The following is a 26,062-nucleotide window of genomic DNA, read 5'->3' as shown; positions in this document are numbered from 1 at the left end:
AGTCTGACAGGCAATTTTCAATCTGCTCTGTGTAGTGTATGCTGCCAAGTTGCGCACACGCCTTCCATTGCGTCTCCAGCTCTGACGCGAGGTTTTGGATGTTCCCCAAATCATGACGCTACAGCTTTGAGGACAGATGTTGCATTTTCGTTTGAAAGCATTAACGGAGCTAATCATATTGATCATGGTTTTCTCTTTTCCTTGAAGCTGTAAATTAAGCTCATTCAACATGTTGGTCAGATCAGAAAAAAAATGGCAAGTCTAGCAGCCATTGATCGTTATTAAGTTGCTTGTATTCTGCATGTTTAACGACAAGGAGAAACTCCTTTTTCTCCGGCCAGGGGTCTTGAAATCTCAGCAGGAATTTCTCCCTTGCCATCTGCCTTAACGAAAGCCTCTTTTTATCATCTCTCCATCTTGGAAGGACTTCTTATGCTTAATGATCAAGTGACTCACCCGGAACAATGCTTCGGTGTGTCTGCCTTTGCTTTTGAATTCAGCCGAGTGAAAATTATGGCTGTCCTATTAACTACGATTTTAGTTCCCTCTCCTTTCTCTTTCTCAGATTGCTTTTCGGAAGGAAGTCAGTTTCGTAGTTTTTATGAATAGTTCGAAAGTGCCTTTCCACATTTTCCTTCTTTGGAATAGCAATGATAGATTGACAGATCAGATAAACGCACTTCAATTGTGACATTGTGAGAGAAAAAAAATCCTCTTCCAATTCCACATCCAGCCCATACCCTCCCACAAACAAATTTTTTTTAAAATCCCTTCTTTAGTCAGATATAAATTGGAAGGCTAACTAGATCACTTAGATAGCCGGAGTTTTGAAGTAGCTTGCGCGTTTGATTGTGCGTGCGGGATGACTAGTGTGTTAGAAGAAAAGAGATCTCAGACTGGCCGCCCTGTATGTCAATCAAGTAGCTAATGCCATAGGGAGGATATATGATAGACTAACATTTAAAAAAACATTTTTTTGAATGCAACGTGATCTACCTGCACTATCTTTCTGATCGACGTATTGTCACTACTTGTCACTATAAGTAGTTTGCACTATTCGAACATACATGTCACCTACTGTAGGTATTGGCTTCAAAAGTTTTGTTGTGAACAACTGAGATTTGGAACTTTGTGTTATTCGTGCATCTTTATTTTGTAAAGATGTTATATATTTTTACTCATTTTTTAATTTTATTATTTGAAAATAGCAGAATTTGCACATTATTTTATATGTTTGTCTGTCTTTATCACACCATTTCTAAAAAATAAATCATTTATTATAATCAAACAGTTACTCAGTACTTTAGTCTTTTCACAAAAATACTTTTTTACTCTTAAGTAATTTTTGGATGACTACTTTTTACTTGAGTAATATTATTTTGAAGTAACGCTACTCTTGAGTACAATTTTTGGCTACTCTACCCACCTCTGCCGACTCAGGGAATTAAACCTGTTTAGTCTCAAACAGAGGAGAGGAACCTCGGTTTGCGAGCCTAATTCGTTCCGGAAACGTGCATGTAGTCCAAAGTACTCATATATCAAAGTGAATTTCCCCATAAGAAGTAATAGAAACTCACATGATTTGTTCCACAACCCAAAACTATTCATATAAAAATGATTAATACAAAATGTAAAGTAAAAATACATAAAACAAATTAACCTGCACTTTACCTTGGAAAAGAATCATGGCTGGTGTGTGTGAGTTTCTAAACTCTTGTGGGATTCCACCCAACGGGACGACACGCGGAAGAGCGTCCCAAAGCAATCGCAGTCTCCCAGCGCTGTAGCAGTTCGCCGTAAAAGCGAATCCGAAAAGATTGCGGACATGCTATAAGCGCCTGCCGTCAATGGGTGATACAAGGAACATTATAAATGCGCAGGGCCCTGCCTGACTGCTGCGTCGGTGTATAGGAGAGCACAGATCCCGCTACAATAAATAACCGCACTGTTGCTGTTTCAAGCTGAATAAAGCTGGTGTTGCTCAGTAAAGTACTGAGAGTCAGCTTCGTGTTTTAGGGTGCAAGACAGGGACTTGCACGTCACAGCACACACACACACACACACACTCACACACACTCGCGCGCACACACAGTCACAATGCTAATGCTGTAGTAAACAGTATACGCTCGTACGAATGTTGACTATATGAGTGAGGCACGCCGACTCAGACAGAGAATAGGAGACGATTGCCCACAATCCCGCAGCGAGAGAGAGAGAGAACCACTATCAGCTCAGTTGTGATCACATGACGCTCAGCAGACAAAGCGTATACATACTACTCGTACTGCAAGACCTCGCTCGTTTATCAAGTCAAAATTTATTAAAAATTTTTGCTCGTCTTGCAAAACACTCGTAAACCAAGTTACTCGCAAACCGAGGTTCCACTGTATTTAAAGTTATCGAAGGCATTGATAAAGCAGATGCCGTAACATTCTTTCAGCTTAAGGGTGAGCCACGTACTTGATGACATCAGTGGAGATTAAGGGGAGGTACATTTAATACTGAAGCCGGGAAGTATATGCTGTGGGACTCTGGGACAAACTACCGAGACATGGAGTTGAAGCAGAAACCTTAACAACCTTTTGGAAGAATGTGGATGAGATATATGGGGGCATCTTAGCCATTGGCTAAACAAATGAGCTAGATGGATTTAATGGTCTCCTCTCATTCATCAAATTTCTTATGTTTCTTAATGGTGGGGGTGATGTGCTAAGACATTAGGCCGGAGTTATACTTCACGCGACGCATGCTTCAGCAGACACTCCTGCTACACAAGCGTTGAAGTATTTATACTTGCGCGCGTACTTTATGGAAATCTGGAGGAATCCGCCAGGTGGCAGTGCAAGATATTACCACGGTGAGAACATGTTTGGTTTCTCTGTTGTGAATTGCCTAGAACACCCATTAAATTCCAATGACACCTTACCGCAATATCTCTGAAAAGGATGTTTAATGATTAAATCCAGGGATGTGTCCATTCCAGCAAGCATTGGGCACGAGTGAGAAACAATCCCTGGACGATGCCTCGGCTCATCGCAAGGTGAACACAAGCACACACATACACTAGTGTCATTTTAGCGGCACCAAATCCCCAAATCTGCATATCTTTGGAAGGAAACTGGAGCACACTGAGGAAACCCAGCAGGAAAAGTGTAAACTCCAGGCAGGGAGTATCAGCAATGTGACTCCCTGCAAGACAGCAGCGCTAACGCTCCACTACTGTGTCACCCCATGTGTGTAATTATTAACAGTATTCATTATTTAAACAAAATTACAGATTTATCTGTAAAATATACATACTTTTAATGCTTTTCATCATGAAAGTGATATCAAGTATAAATCTAAGGATTCTAAATGTGCAGAGAGTTGGAATATCATACATTTAATGTGCGCAGTGTGGTGATCTATTGCTGGCGATTCGCTGCTGTCAGGAGCAGAGAAAGCCCTAGAAAAAAAGACGGCACAGAAGACGGTATGTGAGAATTTTAAAACGTATCGTCTCATTACGATCGGGAATATGCGATGCTTGAATATAAAAGCACCATGAATACATCTGTATGTCGGCATTTTGCTTCACCACATCGAAACATTTATCAAATATCGAAGTGTGCACACCGATCTCATAGGATCCACAAAGCGTCTTTCTGTCACATGTAGATAGTAAACAGAGACTCTGACGTCACATTCCAACTTTTAGCACACTGCACCCCCCGACTTTTTGCTGATACTGCAACTCGTGCGCACGCGTTGCGTTAATTTCTGAGGACCTGCTCAGAGGACGCATCAAATGAACGTTCAGTACGCGTGGTGGCCATGATGCGGGCGTGTACACGTTCTGAGCGTGAAGTATAAATGAACCCTTAGACTGCCTTCTTACTGAGACCACTGAATAAAATCATTTTTTTTTTCTTATTGCTATTTTTTAATTGTTCATGTATTGTTTTTCCATAACATATGTTATAAACTTGAAATTACTTTGATTTTTCAGATCACACCTACGGTACATATGATTTCTGTAGTGATGGAAGTGTAAATGAATACAATTACAATGAATCACAATTAAAGTCTATCAAAAACTCATGATTTACAGATGACATAGATCCATTGGCGAGAGATGAGGACCAGTTGCAAACTCATTTAACAGAAGAGTAAAAGGCCACTGTGAGAATCCAGACTGCATATCAACAGACACAAGATGAGTGATAGTGATGGGCAACAACTATGCAGCATGTGTGCCCATAAACGGCCAACATCTTGAATATGCAGACCAGTTGATATGCTTGGGAAGTTTGATCACCAGAAACAATGACTGCAATGAAGAAATACAAAGAGAAATTGAGATAGAAAGTAGTGCCTGGTCACAATATAGAAGAGCATGAATATCAACATATTAACCAAAATGCAAATAAAAAAAGAAAGAAATAACCACAATGCATATGCATTTTGCATGCTGCTATACTCATGTGGATCCTGGACTTTAAAAGCAGGATATATAAGGAAGGTGAATGCATTTGAAAGTGGTGTGCTATAAGAAAAAATGAGAATATTCTGGAAGGATTTGGTGTGGGCAACAAAAAGAGGAATGCCAGTTTTTGACATGATTTAAGCAAAGAAACTGCAGTTGTTGGGGCATACATGCAGAATGGGAGACAACAGGTTGATAAATGACAGTTATGATTGGCAGGGGGAAAGAAGTGAGGAAAATGGAGATGATGATGGCTGGATGATATTAAGGAATGGACCGGCTTGAGCATTCAAAAGAAAGGGAAAGGAGTGTGTGCAAGAAAGAAGGTTCCCACTGTTGGCCTCAACAGTCCATTGGGACTATGGGGTGCAGAGAGAGAGAGTGATGTTTTGACAATGGCTACGTTGAAGCAAATGGGGTAGTGTACCTCTGTATAGCTGTTTAAATTGTTTGTAATATTGCCTTTGCAAATGTTTTTAAAAATAGTTTTTTTTTATCACACCACTTGTTGGCACTGGCAACAAATAAATGATGATGCCAACAACATCATTTATTTATGTGGCACCTTTTCATACAAAATTGTAGTTCAAAATGCCTTACAAATGTGTCATTTTCTAACCCATTATATGCAGACCAGGGTTGCAGGGGTCTGCTGGAGCCCATCCCTACTAGCATAAGGCGTAAGCCAAGACCAAACCCTGGACAGGGTGCCAGTCCATTGTAAGGGCCCCTTTCAAGTGGTTAAAAAAATTTTCAATTACAAAACTCCAGCTGCTAAAACTGGAGAAAATGAAACTCAAAAGCAGGGCTGTCCAACTCCGGTCCTGGTGGGCCACAGTGGATGCAGGTTTTCATTCCAACCATCTCTTTAATTAGTGAGTCATTTTTGCTGCTGATTAACTAGTTTTGCATTCGTTTTAATTGATGTGACTCAGACCCCTTAGTTGTTTCTTTTTCCTTAATAATCAGCCAAACAATATTGAGAGACAAAACAACCTGAAAATCAAAAAAGGTGAAGGTCCTGGCCATGTTGGTCTGCTCAGGTCACCAAAACATCTTGACGGTTGAAACAGACAATCAACAGTCTGCTGTGGCAGAATGAGAGCAGCGACAAGTCATGATATTCAATAACGGCTTTAATTAACAGCAAGAACTGGCTTCTCATTAAGAAACTGGTTGGAGTGAAATGGTATTTTTCATCTCATTTCTGTTTGGCTGTCATTTAATGAAGAAACGATTCAAGTCCTTAAAAACAGGGCTATTAAAATGAAGGGTAAAGGAGTTAATTTTGTGCCATTTCTGTTATTCCTATAATATGGTGTCTTGACTTTGTTCTTAATATCACTAAATTAAAGTTATAGATAGTCACTATATGACTGAGAGATACAATATGTTAGATAGATAGAAAGGCATGAAAGACACTATATAATAGATAGATGGTCACTATATGACTGACAGACACTATATGATAGATAGATAGAAAGGCATGAAAGACACTATATAATAGATAGATAGTCACTATATGACTGAGAGACACTATATGATAGATAGATAGAAAGGCATGAAAGACACTATATAATAGATAGATAGATAGTCACTATATGACTGAAAGACACTATATAATAGATAGATACTTTATTAATCCTAAGGGGAAATTCACATACTCCAGCAGCACCATACTGATAAAAACAATATTAAAGAATGATTGCAGTGAAAACTGGTCACTGATTAGGAAAAGGGTTGGAATGAAAACCTGCAGCCACTGTGGCCCACCAGAACCGGAGTTGGACACCCGTGCTCTAAGGGTTGTCTCTGAGTACTATGTACTATGTAGTACTATGTATGATAAAGTTATTTGTCAATATCTACATAAGATTAAAGTCCTACCCTAAATGATTCATTGCTGTAGGCATCATCATCGTGGTAGCATCCTTTGTCCTTTTCAGCATCAAAGAAGGCTGTGGAGTATTTTGGCCAGATGACAGCAGTGCAGAGCACCAGGACGGGATAATAGAAAGAGAAAACAAAGGCCAGCATAGAGGATAGTAACCAGAGAATTGAAATTGCAAATAATTAGTACTGTCTCTCTATTATTAAAAAAAAATCTTGATGGAAGGGAGACCAGGGAGATAAGACGAGACGTGATCTTCTTGGAAGACACTTTAAAGACCCACGAGATGAAAGAGTTTGGCCATGGAGCGTCTCTCGGGGACCTTAAATGTAAGACTTGGTGCCAAGAGATTGCAATTTGATGTCCCGCGAGACAAGGCAGTGAGACAACATTTAAAACAAGTCCACGGACATCTAACCTAGCAGTTGTTGGAATGCTTTTGGCAGACAGATATCATGTGCTCCCAGCTCTTAAAACAACAACAAGCGACAAGCAGAACATGTAGCTTGCCAGCAGCAGCAGCAGGAGGCCAGCAGATGATCCGACTGCTTCTCTTTAGTGTGTGTTCAGCCAACCGAACCATGCCCCCCCACTCCCACCTTGACAACGCGAGTGGCAGAGAAGCAAAGCGGCAAAAGGAGAGCTGCTGTACAGGCTCTGAAATGATCGACGCAAAGCTCGACAAGCAGAAAGCGCAGCTCGCCAGCAGATGATCCAACTGCAACTCCTTAGCGTGCGTTCAGCCACCCCCCCCCTTCACAACGTGAGCAGCGTTATACGTTCTGCGAGAAAGAGATTTAACCACACCCGGGGCCGGAAATAAAGGACAAGTATTGTTTTTAGAAAAGTTTTAAACTAAAAGTGAAAATAATGCATATGTAACGATTCCCATGAAAATAACAATCTCTTTAAATTGTATATCCAGTAAACCAAACCCTGGGGTGGGCAAGCGAATTGAGCAGGGGGCGGACCCCCCTAGTCTTTATTAAAACAGCTATACCTGTCACTATGAACAAATGTAGAGCTGAAAATGCTTGATTGTGTGTTGTTTAATCTTTTATTATACATGCACTATAAATTAATTTAACAAAATACGTTTTATAAGTATTTTGAAATGTTTGGCAAGTACTACTTCCTGTCCCTATAATATTACTGATTTTCATTGCATAAAAGTAAAATCCTGCCCCAGCATTCACAGAACTTTGAATAGTTTTTGAAGAACTGGGATTACGTTTAGGATGTGGATGTTTGAGGACAGGCATTCTGTAATATAGGAAGGTCAGGCACAAATATTGGACACATCCTTACATACAATTAAAAGTATTTTATAGTCACAATAATACAGTAACTCATTTCTTAATCTTAAAATTTTATTGATAGCCTAATAATATATTTTAATATGTTTTGAATTCACCTTAGTTAAAGAACAAGTGTCTGTATGTCCATCTTATTGCTAGGGTTAGGAAGAAAAATGTAAAATTAGGAAAATTTAGAAGGGGCAAAAGAAAAAATAAATATGGTGATACAAATACCAAATAAGAGTAACAAAATAAGAAAATTTGGTATTATCGGCCTATTCTGTTGTCCAGCTTATTCACGTGCTAGCAGAGTGGTACTGATTTTCTTTCACCCTCTCATACCCCAGGTTAATACATTAGCTGTAATAACTCTGTTGTGGACAATGGATGAGTGAAAAATAACAAATCGACACACACGTTGGGAAAGCAAAGCCCACACACACGACTAGTAGAGTCACTAAACCAGGCCAGTGCAGTAGCAACCACCATTTTCCAAGCAAAACACTTTGATTATAAGAGTGGTCAGCTCGATCAGCAACGTCGAGAAGAAGAAGTGAAAATGGTAGGGGCACTGTGGGGGAAAGGGATTGTGTGCGTATTATTTTACCAAACCAAATCGACAACTCAAGTATTAAATAAAAACCGTGAGTTGATTATTTAGATTTCAACCCAACTTCAACAGGTAGCACAGCTATTGTGTTTATATTTGCTTATGCTGTTTTTATTTTCCTCCCCCACATTATTTGCTCATTGACTTTATCCTTTTGTTGTTGTTCTTCTTCTTCTTTCTTTTCATTTCTTTTCACTTCATTGTGGGGTTGAGGTGTTTGATTAAACTTCTCCATTCATCTCAGTCCTGGACCTCCTACCTAGTCAGACCCTTTTCTTTCAATTACTCAATCCATTCTCCTCCGCTTTGGCTGAATATTTTGGTATTTGGCATAACATTTTTCTTCTTTTCAATTGCCATTAATGTTTTTGACTGAAATTTCTGTTTTGATGCAGAGAAATAAAAATGTGTAAATTTTGAATGGTATTTCTAACTTTTGTTTTTATCATTTTATTTTTTTTCCCCTAGTATGTGATGATCTTTCATTTTGTTGTTGCTTTTATGTAAGAAGTCTGTGGATTGGTTTGTCCTGCTGGAAGATTTTCAATTCATGAATTTTTATTAGGAGGTTGATTATAGAGCTCTCTGACATTGCCAGAATCAATCATTTCATTATGTCGTAATGACGTTGGACTGGCTAGAAAGCTGCACTTATTCTTTTAGGTTCCTCTTTATGAATGCATGGAAGGCCAATTCAGTAGTGGCTAGTGAAAGACAACTGTATTTAAGAAGTAGGTTTTTTTCCCCCCTTTTTAACCTAAAATTTTTAACAGTATCAAAGTGAGAGGGGCAATTGTTGTGAGGATTTGGGCTGTCTCAGTCTGTCTAATAAAACTATGAATAAATTGTCAGTAGAAAAAACATCAGCAGGTTTGGCAATCTGATTTACTATTGAGAGAAAAATAGCAGTTTACATCACAGCAGTAGTCGAGTGCCAACAATGTTATCAGGCTGCACCGGCTGTGGGGAAAATTTAAAGAGATCTCTCCAGCAGACCTGTGTGTGAGGGTGTCGCTTCTTGTTTGTGGGTAATAAATGCTTCATCATTGCCTGTAATTGTGGCAGCAAATAGCTGCTGCTTTGTGACAAAATGGAAATGGTGTTTAGAAGCCTGGCTGTGCGATCGCAGTAATGAGTGCACCTTTGCTTAATGTAGTGACACTAATGAATTCAGAGAATTAATTTCCAGTAAGGAAAAAAAAAAAACCTAATAGAAGGCAGCAGAATTCCTGACGAGATAAGTGCAGGCTGGTCAGCCATATTGTTTATCTCTGGTGAATGGCCTGCATTTGTTTCTTTCTTGTATTGTAGATTTGCTGGTGTAATTTATGCTAACACACTTGCTGAAATCACAATCTCCATAATATAATGTCTTGGCTTTGTCCAATTTCGTCATTCACACTCTGCAGGTACAATCTAGAAGACCAAAACCCTAATGGCAAGCTAACACTCTCTTTTATTATTAATTTTGCTATAATACTCAAAACTGGTAAAGTAATTTACAATAAAGCAATGTTCTTATTTTAGTGCATTTACCTTATGAACAATACTTTTTTAAAATAAATCTGTTTTATGTAATTTCTTGGATTATTACATATGAAATAAATTTTGCAAATTATTTCCAAATAATTAACAATGATTCAAAAGTAATGACTATTTCCAAATAATTGTATTTATTGGGCATCCATCAATATTATTTTACATAAGCCTAATTACCCATGAAATAAGTATTGTTGGATTAATTTTGTGCCATTTCTGTTATTCCTATAATATGGTGTCTTGACTTTGTTCTTAATATCACTAAATTAAAGTTATAGATAGTCACTATATGACTGAGAGATACAATATGTTAGATAGATAGAAAGGCATGAAAGACACTATATAATAGATAGATAGATAGTCACTATATGACTGAGAGACACTATGTGATAGATAGAAAGGCATGAAAGACACTATATAATAGTCACTATATGACTGAGAGACACTATGATAGATAGAAAGGCATGAAAGACACTATATAATAGATAGATAGATAGTCACTATATGATTGAGAGACACTATATGATAGATAGAAAGGCATGAAAGACACTATATAATAGTCACTATATGACTGAGAGACACTATATGATAGATAGATAGATAGAAAGGCATGAAAGACACTATATAATAGTCACTATATGACTGAGAGACACTATATGATAGATAGAAAGGCATGAAAGTCACTATATAATAGATAGATAGTCACTATATGACTGAGAGACACTATGTGATAGATAGAAAGGCATGAAAGACACTATATAATAGTCACTATATGACTGAGAGACACTATGATAGATAGAAAGGCATGAAAGACACTATATAATAGATAGATAGATAGTCACTATATGATTGAGAGACACTATATGATAGATAGAAAGGCATGAAAGACACTATATAATAGTCACTATATGACTGAGAGACACTATATGATAGATAGATAGATAGAAAGGCATGAAAGACACTATATAATAGTCACTATATGACTGAGAGACACTATGATAGATGGAAAGGCATGAAAGACACTATATAATAGATAGATAGATAGTCACTATATGATTGAGAGACACTATATGATAGATAGAAAGGCATGAAAGACACTATATAATAGTCACTATATGACTGAGAGACACTATATGATAGATAGATAGAAAGGCATGAAAGACACTATATAATAGTCACTATATGACTGAGAGACACTATATGATAGATAGAAAGGCATGAAAGTCACTATATAATAGATAGATAGTCACTATATGACTGAGAGACACTATATGATAGATAGATAGAAAGGCATGAAAGACACTATATAATAGATAGATAGATAGATAGTCACTATATGACTGAAAGACACTATATAATAGATAGATACTTTATTAATCCCAAGGGGAAATTCACATACTCCAGCAGCACCATACTGATAAAAACAATATTAAAGAATGATTACAATGCAGGTATAGCAGACAATAACTTTGTATAATGTTAATGTTTACTCCGCCTGGTGGAATTGAAGAGTCGCATAGTGTGGGGGAGGAACTATCTCCTCAGTCTGTCAGTGGAGCAGGACGGTGACAGCAGTCTGTCGCTGAAGCTGCTCCTCTGTCTGGAGATGATCCTGTTAAGTGGATGCAGTGGATTCTCCATGATTGATAGGAGCCTGCTGAGCGCCCGTCGCTCCGCCACAGATGTCAAACTGTCCAGCTCCATGCCTTACAATAGAGCCTGCCTTCCTCACCAGTTTGTCCAGGCGTGAGGCGTCCCTCTTCTTTATGCTACCTACCCAGCACACCACCGCGTAGAAGAGGGCGCTCGCCACAACCGTCTGATAGAACATCTGCAGCATCTTATTGTTCACAATCACATCTACAGTTCTTTTAGAACTTGTGTATGAAATCACATTTTTTTCCTGATTACAACACCCTCAACATTTATTTATATTGCACAATTTCATACCAGAAATGTAGCTCAAAGTGCTTCACAAGACGTCAAAGAGAAAGATACATGGAAAAAAAACCAATTAAGATTATGCAATAATATTTAAGAATAAGTAACAAAATAAAATTGTACCCTGGGTATGATTTTAAACTGCATCAGCCCTGCAAATGGGCCTCCAACTTGCAGGGTAAACTTGTGGGTTGGTGGCAGGATTGGCACTCCAGCCACCAAAAAAAAAAAAACTTAACACAGGTCCAAAACGACAGACAGGACTCCTTTCTGTGCTCCATGTGAGTAGCTCTGAGGCAGCCACCCATAGGAAGGCTGCTTGCATTATGAAGGGGATGAGGGAAAGCCCTTGGGAGCCTCTTCCTCGGAAGAGTCAAAACCACCAGAGATCCAATGGGGTCAGACCTGTTGGGGATCGGAACTGGTGTGGTGCTGAGGCATCACCCAGTGCATGGCAGCATTTGGGTCCCAATTTGAGACGGCCCATCCGGGTAAGCAAGTGGAACGTCTTGTCTTTCCAGCATGATGATCGTCTTTCTCTGCTGTCAGAGGAGCTTCGTAAAAACTTTGCATTTCTGAGGTGCATAGACCTGGGAATAGCCAGATCTCTGTAGGTAGGGGACACCTTTTATTGGTCTGGTCGCTCTGATGGCTGTCATACTTAGGAAGTTGCTGTTGCTGTGGCAGATTCACTCCTTCCAATGGTGTCTGATGTCACTCCTTTCAAGAGCCCCTGAAATGAAGGGATGGTGTTAAAAAATGCTTTAGTTGCCTCACATTTTTATGCAATCGTTTTGTTCACCCCACTGAATTAAAGCTGAAAGTCTGCACTTCAACTGCATCGGAGTTGTTTCATTTAAAATTCATTGTGGTAATGTACAGAACAAAACTAGAAAAAAGTGGTCTCTGTCCCAATATTTATGGACCTAACTATATGTATTGTGATTTGGGACTTTGTTTGCTTTGGATTGCCTCTTAGGCAGCTCCTTTTGTACTTTTTTGTCTTTTTTGTTGTATTTTCTATTTTCAAATAAATATTCTCATTTATATAAGATTCTTGTTTTGGATTGTCTCTTCAAGCCAGCCCCAGCTTCTGTTCCTCGATAAGCATCTTAGGATATTTTGCAATGCTAAAGGAGTTTTGAGTTTTGGCCTGGTCAATCTGCAGCCTGCAGGGTGTATTTATGGGTATCCGTCACTAAGGGTGCGCACATAAAGGCCACCTTCAAAAGGGCGACCTCAATTGGGCGCGGCGAATAAAAGCGTACATAAATAAAAGCGATCTTCAAAAGGGCGACCTCAATTGAGCGCCGAATAAATGCGCGCGCAAATAAAGGAGCGCTTCAAAAGGGTGACGTCAATTGGGCGCAGCGAATAAAGGCAAATGCAACAAAATTACAGAAAATTTATTAGATAAAGGCAATGATTGAACATATAAAAAGGTGAAAGCAAGAATATTAAAACATCCAATTAATTAATGCATAAACTTCTAACGAACTACTTCTAACAAACTATTTCTAAAGCTCTCTATATTTCGTTGTTTTCAAAATTACAGAAAATTAGATTAAGGCAATGACTGAATGTATAAAAAGGTGAAAGCAAGTTACACTTGAAGCTGTAGATTATGTGGAATGCCACGTAGATATTCGAGATGCGGTCTATTAGCATAATCAAGGACAATTAATTTAATTCGCTCCGAAGGTCATCCTTTTGAAGCACTCCTTTATTTGCGTGCGCATTTATTCGGTGCTCAATTGAGGTCGCCCTTTTGAAGATCGCTTTTATTTATGTGCGCTTTTATTCTCCGCGCCCAATTGAGGTCGCCCTTTTGAAGGTCGCCTTTTTGTGCGCGCCCTTATTGAATAGAACCGTATTTATGGGATGGCTTGCTTGGGGTGAAGCCATTTTGGACAGGCCAATGAAGGGTCTGGCCTGCTCTGGTAGAAAGCCTTGCACTGTTTTCTCTTTATGTGTGCTGCTCTCACATAATGATTATGTTGGATCAGCATTCCTTTTAATTATCCTTCAGGGACAGTTTTGTGCCAAGTGACTTAATGGTAAATGGGTATAAAACCTATTTTGCCAATGTTTGATTTAGTTAACTTAATATTTAATCACATTCCAATCACTGCTGCCTAATGAATCCAACATCCTGGGTTCAAACCCCATGTACAGATGTTGTCCATGTGGAGTTTATTCATTCTCCTCCTGTTAGTCAAACAAAAGTGGGAATTCAGGGTGTGGACTGTAGGTGGCACAAAATTTGCTCAAGCACAGGTAACACAAGGTTATGATCAGGGGAACTTTTTTTAAAATTAGGTATAAAAGTGATGTCCATCATTGGTCAGTGCTCTTTTTAATAAACATAAATGATCTGGACAAGAATAAAATTAATAAGCTAGTTAACAGATGATACCAAACTAAGTGGAAGGGCAGATAATAGAGAATTCTGCTAAACTGTCACAGAGCGACTTGGACAGCATACAGGATTTGTGGCAGATGAAATTTAATGTACGTAAGTGTAAAGGAAATGTAAATGTTGGATCTGAATACACAATGAGAGATCTGAAACTTGAACCCCTTATGTGAAGGATTTAGGAGATGTAGTGTACTCGTCACTGTCAACATCAAGACAGTGGACAGAAGTAACAAAGAAAGGTAACAGGGTCAGTCCGTCATTATCCAACCCGCTATATCCTAACACAGAGTCATGGGGGTCCACTGGAGCCAATCCCAGCCAACACAGGGCACAAGGCAGGAACAAATCCTGGGCAGGGCGCCAGCCCACCGCAGGACACACACACACCAAGCACCCACTAGGGACAATTTAGGATGGCAAATGCACCTAACCTGAATATCTTTGGACTGTGGGAGGAAACCGGAGCGCCCGGAGGAAACCCACGCAGACACGGGGAGAACATGCAAACTCCACGCAGGGAGGACTTGGGAAGCGAAACCAGGTCTCCTTACTGCAAGACAGCAGCGCTACCCACTGCGCCACCGTGCTGCCGGTAACAGGGTGTTATGCCTAAATTATATAACACACTTGTGAGGTCTAACCTTGGGTAATAAGCGCAAATTACCAAAAAAAACATAACCCTGGAGAAATTGCAGAGGAGAGCAATGAGGCTGATTCTGAGACTACGGGGCTATGAGCTGTGAAGAGAGACTGAAGGAGCTGAAGCTTTCCTGTTTAAGACAGCAGAGATTAAGAGGTGACATGATTGAAGTTTTGAACATTATTTAAGAAATTGGTGGATCCTGGTTGTTACTTTAAATTAAATTCTGCAACATGAACACGGGGACACAGTTGGAAACAGATTTTACACAAATGTTAAAGATTTTCTTCACGTAAAGAACCGCAGACACAATGGAATAAATTACCATGTAGTGTAGTGTAGTGGAGATCAGGACCTTAGGGACCTTCAGATCTCGACTTGATGTTATTTTGGACTTTCTAGGTGAACGGGGTGGAGGAGCTTGTTGAACTAAATGGCTTTAATTCGTCACACTGTTTTTTAAAGTTCTGTACGGGTACTCCTTAGAATGATTGATGATTCAAAGCTATGTGTGCGAGAAGGGCCTGCAACAGAGTGGCTCCCTGCCCAAGGCTTTTTCCTGCCTTACATCCCTTGCTGCCAGGTTAGGCCCCAACCCCTGCAATTCTGACTTGGATTTAACAGGCCTGAGAATTATATGACATGACACTTTGATACAGTTACTACTTTGGTCCATTTTGTGCCATTATACTTCAGTCTTTGTTTATTTATTTGGTTACTGCTATATATCAGGTCATTTGTTCTGGTAATAACTCTGGGTCAAATTTTTAGTATATCATTCATCCATCCATCCATTTTCCAACCCGCTGAATCCGAACACAGGGTCACGGGGGTCCGCTGGAGCCAATCCCAGCCAACACAGGGCACAAGGCAGGAACCAATCCCAGGCAGGGTGCCAACCCACCGCAGGACACACACAAACACACCCACACACCAAGCACACACTAGGGCCAATTTAGAATCACCAATCCACCTAACCTGCATGTCTTTGGACTGTGGGAGGAAACCAGAGCGCCCGGAGGAAACCCACGCAGACGTGGGGAGAACATGCAAACTCCACGCAGGGAGGACCCGGGAAGCGAACCCAGGTCTCCTAACTGCGAGGCAGCAGCGCTACCCACCATGCCGCCCGTACATCATTCAACCCAAATAATTATTTTCCATGTAATTTTACAATACACTAGCTGTGTAATCCCATGCTGTAAAAAGCAAGGGGTCCTAGAAACTATTGAAATTGTCAGAAAAAATAATTGAAATGTAGAGATGTCAGATAATTGAAAGGAACTACTCTGGGGTTTTGTTTTGCTGACGTGCTGGCATCGTTTGTGCATTAGCGGCTAAGCGGCTGTCTTTTTTCAGAGGTTTCGTTTTGCCAATGTGTTCGCCTCACTTGAGAGAGGAAAAGTAAAAGGGATACCGTTTTCCCGATGAAGCAAGTGACTCTCTCTTCATCGGTTTCGTTTTGCCGACATGCTGGCCTCGCTTGCATATCCTCTGAGGTGGAGCTCTCACTCCGACTCCACCTGTCGCTTCCGGGACGGACGGACTGACAGACAGACACTTCCACATGTAGACGTGTATATATAAGATTATGCAGCACAATGACACTGTGAGTGACATACTGCAGTGGGTGCATCACAGTTTATGAAGTGGGGGTCCCTTATTTTCAAGTTTTCTTTGTGTTCTTCTGAAGTTCCTCCCCAATATGAAGACACTGTTTAGTTGCTGCTTTGGTTTTTTGTGTTGTCTGAGTCGGTGTGTGGCAGTCCGGTACATTTGTGCCATCTTTGCGGGTATTTTGCATGCATTGCTGATGAACGAGGTGTTGGCTTGTCAGTGACTCTGAACTGGAATGCCTTGTTTTTTGTGTTGTGTTTATATCCCATTTTTTGACACACATTGCATGCCCAAAATACCTGGAAGGAGGTCCCTTTCTTTCCCAAGATTTCTTCCATTTTTTCTTTCCCCCACAAGGTTTTTTTATGGTCTTCTTGGGGTGTCATGGCTGTTAAAGCCCGTTGTGGCATTCCGTGTGTGATTTGGGCTATACAAAAATAAGTTGTTGTTGTATAAGCAGGTATCTGAATAGGTGGATGGATGATAATTTTTTTGTAATTTTGATTTAAGTTGTAAGTCCCATCAATTATTTTTACATTCCATTATGAATGAAAGCACCCATTCATGTTTTGTAGACATACTGGGAGCTGTTTACATATCTCTTATCTTTTAAATTGTTTTTCTTAATATACATTAGTTTGCATGATTCATATCCCCGTTTAATGCATTCTTTTTTAGTAATTCATGTTAAATTACACATTTCTACAGTGCTCATTATTTTTATAAATCCACTAGCCAACTTGCATTGTCGAGAAAAAGTTTATTAAATGTCTGATCCGTACATCTTGGCTGTTTATAACACATATAATCTTATATTTATAGTGATAGCTGATATGGTTTACTACATGCATACCTTAGATAAAACATGGCATATTCAAAGGAGTGGGGCATACATGCTCTCTGTGTCGCTCAATGAATAGCTGACAGCGATTCAAGTGTCAGACAGAGACATTTATTTATTGTCTCCGACACCATGTTGATATTTCCAATCTCTGAATGAGAGAGGGTAGAGTAAATTTGAATAACGCTGTGCTGATTTGAAAGCTCACGGCTCCCAGGAGTGTGCTAAAATCACCATGGCATTCAAGACTAGCGTCCTGTAGACTCCTGCCTCGTTCTGGGAGACTGCCTCAGCCCTCGCTGAAGTAAGAAGGTAACCGTTCTATGATTATACCCCTCACTGGAGGAAAAGCCTGTATAAACGAACATTTCTGTGTGTTTCAGCTTTGCCTGTTTTTGTCATGATGTGATTTTTGGCTGCTTTGAAATGTTGTTTACTGCACAGCTGTTATTTCATGAGATACTCAAAATCTACTTACTGTAAAACATGTTGTCACACAGGTGAAGGGCTCCTTAAATCCTAACACCGAACGTGTGAAAGGCTGTAACAGGAATTTGTTCATTTAGGGCAAAGCTTACCAGACAATTATGTTAACTGTTGCTGATGGAGCACTTTCTTTTGATTCCACTGCCATTTCTGGTTTTAAAATCCGTTAATATACCATAATATAGTGGTATCACAAGTGAACATGTTGCAAATGGATGTTTGCTAAGCTAATCTAAAGAAAAGCAGAAATGTGTCTTTTATACTGTATACTTTGACAAGAGGCTGGAGTTTCTTGCTTTTAAGATTGTCAAGAGGTACAATGAGCATTTAGCACGCTATGCTGCAAGAAAGCATCTTTAAAGTATCCGTAGTTACTTTTTCTGTAGCGGTTTACAGCGTTTTGCTGTGTTGCACTTTTGTGATATCAAAATATTCAAGATAATGGGATTTTCTGTTGCTGTGAAGTCTTGCTTATATTTTTAAGTAAGAATTGTGTTTCTATGATTTGCTATCATACAATGTGATGAACGTTGCTAGTCATATAAGGTCTGAATAGATGTTGCAGTTCACTGGTTTTAACAGATTTCTTATAAAATTTTGACAAGAGGGCATTAGATTATATTTTATAATGTTGCAATGGAAATTTTTGCAAGATATCTTCATACAATAATGGCCAACTATTGATATTGTATTTTTGTACAGTTTGGGATGCCGCACACTAAATCTTCTTATGGTTGCCTTCATGCAATATGGATGTGTTGTAAGCGATGTCTTTATAGCCTTCATTCAGTAAGATGCTCATGTTTGTGTTTTCTTTTCTAAAGGATTTGCTGATGTTGTGCTGAAAATTCGCAATAAGACTTCTTTATACTGCAACATAAGAGTTCTCCGCTTTCTAGTTTTGTATTCTTCTAAATTGTGTGGCCATATCACAGTGAGAATCTTCTGAAAGATAAGTTTGTATAATAAAATTTCAACATCTGCTGTTTTTGTAAATTATGGGCAGTACTTGGGAGTGGATAGCATTGGTGCAGTGCTTTCATAAAATAAGACACTCATGCTTTTTACTGATTAACACTCCTGCCTCACAAATCCAACATCTTAGGTTAGATTGCTGTACCTGATTGTTGTTTGTGTGAATTTTGTATGTTCTTCACGTTTCTGCATAGAAAGCTCATTTTATTCTATGACTGAGTGTGAGTGGGCTTTGTTAAGGAGTCCTTCCCATACTTGCTACCTCCATTGTGCCCCATGCTTCTGGCATGAGCTCTTGTCCCCACAACACTGATTTGGAATCAGTAGGTTTGAAAACATATGTACTGTATGTGTGTTCTTTTCTTGTAATCCATACAACTTTGTTGAAATGGAAACCTATTTGAGGAATTAAATCAGTAAAATAATGAGAGTTGATGGGTTGTGTGAGAAGAGATGTTGGCATGGAATGTTTAATGGACCGTTTGTATTTGATGACAGTGTGGTGCCTCTGTCTCATTCTCCAGCACCCTGGGTTCAAATCCAACATCTGTTAAGCAGGTGGAATACACATGTAACAACAACATTTATTTCTAGAGCACATTTTCATACAAATGATGCAGCTCAAAGTGCTTTACAAGATGAAAGAAAAAAATGAAAAATATAAAAATAAAATTAGGCAATACTAAGTAAGGTCCGATGGCCAGGATGACAGAAAAACAACAACAACAACAAAAAAAAAACAAAACCTGCAGGGATTCTGAGGCCACGAGACCACCCAGCCCCCTCTAGACATTCTACCTAACATCAGTGATCTCAATCAGCCCTCGTGGTTTTCAGGCTTCACGTGCAAGAATTAGATGATAATGGTCATATGGACATCTGGCCTTCAGTCCATCAAAGTAGAGGCTTCATGGTGCCCTGATCAGGTGGTGGTGGTGGTCCAGATTCTTGTAGCCGGGATCCTCTCCTTCATAGCATTAGTAAGTTCTACGAAATCCACGTTGAGAATTTCCGACTGTGGGTATCTCACGTCATTTACCCCGGCATGTATTTTGATCAGGTGGTGGGGGTGCAGATCGGCACCACAGAAAACCAGAAAAAGAACAGCAGAGAAAGTAGGGGTTAGTACAGATTGTGGAGCCATGATAGAAATGATAAAAAAATGCACATACAGAATACGAGGGTTACACTAAAATGAAGCTATGAGAAAACCATGTTACAATAATGAGTTTTTGGCAGTTTTTTAAAGTGCTCCAGCGTATTAGCCTGGCAAATTTCTATCGGTAAGCTATTCCACATTTTAGGTGCATAACAGCAGAAGGCCGCCTCACCACTTCTTTTAAGTTTAGCTCTTGGAATTCTAAGCAGACCCTCATTTGAGGATCTAAGGTTACAATTTGGAGTGTAAGGTGAGAGGCATTCTGAAATATAGGATGGAGCAAGATGATTTAAGGCTTTGTAAACCATAAGCAGTATTTTAAATTCAGTTCTAAATGGCACAGGTAACCAGTGTAGTGACGCTAAGACTGGTGTGATGTGCTCGGATTTTCTTTTCCTAGTTAAGATTCTGGCAGCTCCATTCTTTACTCGTTGCAGCTGATTGATGTCTTTCTTGGGTAGTCCTGAGAGGAGTGCGTTAAAGTAATCTAGTCAACTAAAAAGAAATGCGTGAACTCATTTTTCAGCATCTTGCGAAGTTATAAGGGATCTAACTTAATCTAATCTGATTAATATGTGATTTAAAATCCAATAATTATCCCTAAATTCTTTACCTCTGTCTTAACTTTTCAGCCTAATAGATTAAGTTTATTTCTAATACCGTCATTATATCCAGTTTTGCCAATCACTAAGATTTCTGTTTTCTCCTTATTCAGTTTGAGAAAATTAGTACTCATCCATTCAGAAACACAAGTAAGACATTAGGTAGTGAACCAAGAGAGTCGGGGTCATCAGGTGCTATTAATAAATACAGCTGTGTGTCTGCTGTAAATAAAAGTTTGACTGTTGTGTCATAAAGACGTCAATCCCAAATATTAGACGTGAGATGAGGCACACTGTAAAGTGCGGTTGATAAGTCAAGACACAGGTATGTGTAAGTTGCTTGTCAGAAACTCTGCTTGGTGGAAGGGTCATGAATTGCAGAAGCAGCAGCAGCAAAGACACCAAAATAATATTTTTAAGGTAGAGATGGAAAATAAATCAAATGCAACGTGTTTAGTTTTGTAAATCATTTCAGTATTACTTCTGGAGATGCTTTTATGTGAGAAATGGTAATGTTTTCTATTCTACAGAAGATGCTAGAATACACACTTGTATGTCATGTTATTCTTTATTTGTTTATTAATAGTTATGATTTTAAAGTATAATATTATGTGTTTAATGCACGACTAGGACGATGGTTGCTAACATTTTATGCTTTTGAGCAGTTTAGCATTAAGTCGATGTATAAATTCAGAATTACTTGAGAGGTGTTACCTTACAGAGTTAATGGGTGATATCATCATATGAAAATATATATTTTTTTGATTTAACAGTTCAAAAATACAGTGCAGATATTTGTCAAGTGTCTGTTTGGTAGGCGGAGTGGTGGCTCTGAGGCTAGGGATCTGCACTGGCAATCGGAAGGTTGCCGGTTCGAATCCCGTAAATGCCAATAGGAACTCTGCTCTGTTGGGCCCTTGAGCAATGCCCTTAACCTGCAATTGCTGAGCACTTTGAGTAATGAGAAAAGCACTATATAAATACAAAGAATTATTATTATTATCCTGGTCATAAAGTACATCATAATTTAATTAGCTAATGTTTTTCTTTTTTTGGTTATTGATCACATCAATGACTTTCTGGGGGTGAAGTTGTCTTTTCTCACATCTGTCACTGCTGCCTACTGTGTGGTCTTGAATATTGAATGCCGCTTTCATTTTTTCACTTGGCTTTTCAGGTGTTTAATCAAGGACTTTGAGAAACGGCCATCAGTCACCCATCTTTTGGAGCACCCCTTTATTAAACAGGCACACAGTAAAGTTATGACTCTTCAAGCTCAGCTGGCACAGCACATCCGGGAGCAGCAGGAGTCGGGCTGCACAGGCAGAGCTAAGTAAGTTTCCATAGTATCTGGTCACATTGTGTATGACTCTGGATGTTAGGTGACCGTTTGCTAAAAGTGGCAGAGGACACTGACCTTCATATAGAACAAGATACAGTTTGGTAAATTTAGGATTAATTATGTTCAGTGACCTCACCTTGGATAGGACTGTTGTATTTTTAGTAGGAGACGCTCCAAAGTTTTCTACTAACTAAGGAGGAGTGTAATCAGTGTCAGCCATTGAAATGTTTTTCACTGTGAATTTGCGTTTTTTGCAGATGGCCTTGTTACCCAAATATTTCTGTGAAAATAGGTGGTGTGGCCAGCTTAGGCAAACTTTTTTTTTTCTTCAGCTCCCTAAGTCGCTTTGCAAGGCCAGTGTGACGTTACAGTGCAGTAGCCGCTATACTGGATGGCATATCACTACCAAATTGATCATACGCAGAACTTCCATAAATCTAGTATAAGAAGCGTACTCCACCTTACACTTTACGGCACTGTTTGATATGCTTTGAACATGTGTGAATAGTTTACAGCATGTATCACTTATTAACAACAGTAAATGTTATTTACAAAAGATTAAGGAAAAAACAAAATGCAGAAAGCTTCTCGAAAAAACAACCAAATCTGAAAGTAGAATCCACAGTTCAGATACCAAAAACCAAACAATCACAGAGAGAGCTATAACTTGCAAAAACCCAAAAGTCAAAATACAAGGAGGAGAACCAGACAACACAAGAGCTAATACCTCAGCAATCGGCAGAGGCATTTCAGCACTTTATATAGGCCAGGAATGGTCCAGCAGCTGTCTTTTCATACGAACATAAGAAATTGGACAGATGAGAGGGGACATATTCCATCCATCAAGCCTGTTTGTTTAGCTCATAAGCTGTCCCAATGTCTCATCCAAATTTTTCTTAAAGGTTGTCAAGGATTCATCCTTAAGCTGAAACAATAATGCTGGATCTACTTTATCAGTTCCTTTGAGAATTTTAAATACCTGGATTAGGTCTCCATGCCATCTCCTCTGCTCATACTAAATTGGTTTAATTCCCTGAGTCGGTCACAGCAGGATGTGTCCTTAAGTCCCATGATGCACTTGGTTGCTCTCCTCTGCACTGCTTCAAGTACTGCTATGTCTTTCTTGTTCTGTGGTGACCAGAACTGCACACAATACTCCAGATGTGGTCTTACTAGTGCATTATATAGTCTGAGCATAACATCCCTTATCTTAAATTCAACTGTTTTTATGATATAACCTAACATTTCGTTTTCCTTTTTAATTTCTTCTGTACATTGCTTAGTTGATTAAAATGCTGTGTCACCATAAACCTCTAAGTCCTTTTCAGATGTTGCTTCCTGTATGACAGGGTCTCCCATCTTGTGTTTATAATTGATGTTCCTTTAGGCCATGTGTAGCACATTGCACTTTCAGGGGGCCCTACCCCCTTGGGCTCAGTGCATACAACATAAGGACTTTTAAAAGAATAAAAAATAGAATGCAAAGTGATTAACAAACAATAAAATATTAAATACAAGCAAAAAGAAAAAAAAGCATATTTATTTCATACACCACAAGAGAATTAATAAGCAACAAAATACACAAACAGATAGAAAAGAAACTAAAGCCCGGAAAGGAAACCCTGGCAACACCATAACAGCTATGTGGAGTACAGTACATGAATGTAGATAGATAAACAAACATTTTGTTAGGTTTGGAGTGTTATTCTCTATATGTTAGTATACTGTACTGTAAATTTGAGAGAAAAGTATGTTGCATATACTGTATAGCCATACACTGGGCCTATGAGAGCATATGTAATTGGTTAAGTCTTACATATGGTTTTTGGTATGTCTATATTTCTGTCTGATTGAATGTATGTTTGTGAGTCTGAGTGCTTTTGTAATTATTTTCATGATTTTGTGTCCATGTACTATATGTGCAAGTGTGTAAATATATGTCTGTGCCCAAAAATATATTCATGAGTATGAACTATGCGTCTTTAAATATGTTTACACATGGATAGCAAGTGAAGATGGTGGTCTGCTTATACAGTATATGTAAGTGTGCATGAGCGTATCCAAGAGTGTAAATATCTGCACAGAAAATGAATATGTATACATTGTTTCAGGCACGTGTGTCGTGGTGAATGTCCATATGATTTGTGGATGCCTGACCATCACACCTATATGAGCTTCTTGGACATCTCATTCCAAAACTGTGGACATTAATATGGAGTGGCCTAACCCTTTGCGGTATAACAGCCTTCACTCTTCTTTCTACAAGATTTTGGAGTGTCTGTGGAAGTTTGTGCCCATTTAGTCAAAAGAGCATTTGCAAGTTCAGGCACTAATGCTGGAAAACAGGACCTGTCTTACAATTGGTGTTCTGATTCATCAGAAAGGTGAAAGTAGGATTGAGGTCAGGGCTCTGTGTTGTCCACTCAAGTTCCATCACATTTGTATGGGCCTGGCTTTGTGCACAGGGGCACAGGTATGCTGGAACAGAAAAGGGTCTTCAGCAAACTAGTGTCGTCACAAAACAGGACACAATTATCTAAAATGTATGTAAAACTAGGGGGCTTCGACCCCTGCTCGCTTCAACTGCCAACCCCCCCTCCCCAAAGGCCTGCACTACTCACCAGCCACTTTGTGTCTCTTTCGCTCATGTACAGTATGTGGATTTCACTTTCACCAAACAACAAATCTTTTAATTCTCGTGGATACGCCTCTTCATTGGGAAGAAACGCTACTTTTCCCTGATGGCAACACGAATTAGATAAAATTTAAATCTAAACAATATATTCAATCTCTTTTCGCTGTTCCGTTGTTTCACCTAGTAATTTCTGTTTGTTTGAGTTAATGCGAAATTTATCATTTTTTTTGAGACTTTTGAATTTTAGTACTTCCATTATCTCTAACCTGCTCTGCATGTGTATGGCACCAACGTTTTTTAATTCTTTACGACATTCTACTTTGTTATCCACTCTTTGTCTTTTATTTCCGGCCTTGGGCATGGTTAAATCTCTTAGCACAAAGTCTCGTCTTGCAGAACTTGAAAGTATCTCTCTGAAAAAGTCATATCTTGTCCCAGGCTAAAAAGTCTTGTCTCGTCCCGGAATTTTTTTATTATAATAGAGAAATGTATGCTGTAACATTAACAGTACCCCTCATTGGAACAATGGGCCTTGGCCCAAACCCAGAAAAACAGCACCAGACCATTATCCATTCTCCACCAAACATTACAGTGGGTACTATGCAGTTTGTGACAGTAGCATTCTCCTGCCATCCACCTATCCGAGATTTGTCCATCAGAGTGCCAAATAGTGAAGTGTGGTTCATCCCACCAGAGATCTCCTTTCCACTGCTCTAATGGCAGTGTGCAGCACACCACTTCAGCCCATCCTTCTCATTGTGCATAGTGATCTTAGGCTTGAATTCAGGTGCTCAGCCATGGAAATCCATTTTATGAAGCTCCCAACACTCAGTTTTTGTGTTAATGTTGCTTCCAGTGACAAATTGGAACTCTCTTGTGAGTAATGCACCTGAAGAATGGCAATTTTTACCCATGCTGTACTTCAGCATTCAATAGCCCCGTTCTGTGAGTTTGCATGACCTACCATTTTGTGGCTTGACACTCCTATTTCACAATTATATCCGTCAGACTTGACTGGGAGAAGAGCAGAAACTTTACATACTGACTTGTGGCATAGGTGGCATCCTATGACAGTGCCACATTTAAAGTCACTGATCTCTTTAGTTTGGCCCATTCTACTCCCAGTGAGTTTCAATGGAGATTGTGTGGCTGTGTGCTTGATTTGATGCATTTGTTGTCAGCAGTTGAGGTTGAATCATCTGAATTCAATATTTGGGAGGGGTGTCCACATATTTTTTGCCACGTAGTATATGTCCCTGTGTACATAGATCCATGTATCTATAGAATATGCATAACCATTTCTCTCTCAATCCATACAGGCCTGTGCTTGCATGTGTTAATGTATGTACAGTATGTGTCTTTGCCACTGGGCCTACCTCTGATTATACCAATCTTTATGGGCCTCAGTTTATTTTTAATGTAATGGATATCAGTGGAGTCCTTTCCCGTATCTGGCCTGGACGCCCAGGTAGCAAATAGGCATGAATAGGGTCAGGAGGTTCTCCGCCTACAAAAGGATATAAGCATAGTAGGCCCTCTGAAGAGTGAGTGTGCTGGCACCCCGGCAGGAAGAGATGGAAGAACATTACCTGGTTAGAGGCC

General features: G+C 39.4%; 1 protein-coding gene across 1 annotated transcript in view; it reads left to right on the top strand.

Annotated features, from left to right (window-relative positions):
- The window catches only part of myo3b (myosin IIIB), a 619,900-nt gene that overhangs the window by 180,525 nt on the left and 413,313 nt on the right, over positions 1 to 26,062 (top strand). Inside the window, 1 exon segment of the mRNA XM_051930711.1 lies at positions 21,661 to 21,816. Within this exon segment, the coding sequence (XP_051786671.1) occupies positions 21,661 to 21,816 (156 nt within the window).

The sequence above is a fragment of the Erpetoichthys calabaricus genome, chromosome 8 (assembly GCF_900747795.2).
Source record: "Erpetoichthys calabaricus chromosome 8, fErpCal1.3, whole genome shotgun sequence".
NCBI classification, from domain to species: Eukaryota; Metazoa; Chordata; class Cladistia; order Polypteriformes; family Polypteridae; genus Erpetoichthys; species Erpetoichthys calabaricus.
This window is presented reverse-complemented; position numbering and strand designations above follow the sequence as displayed.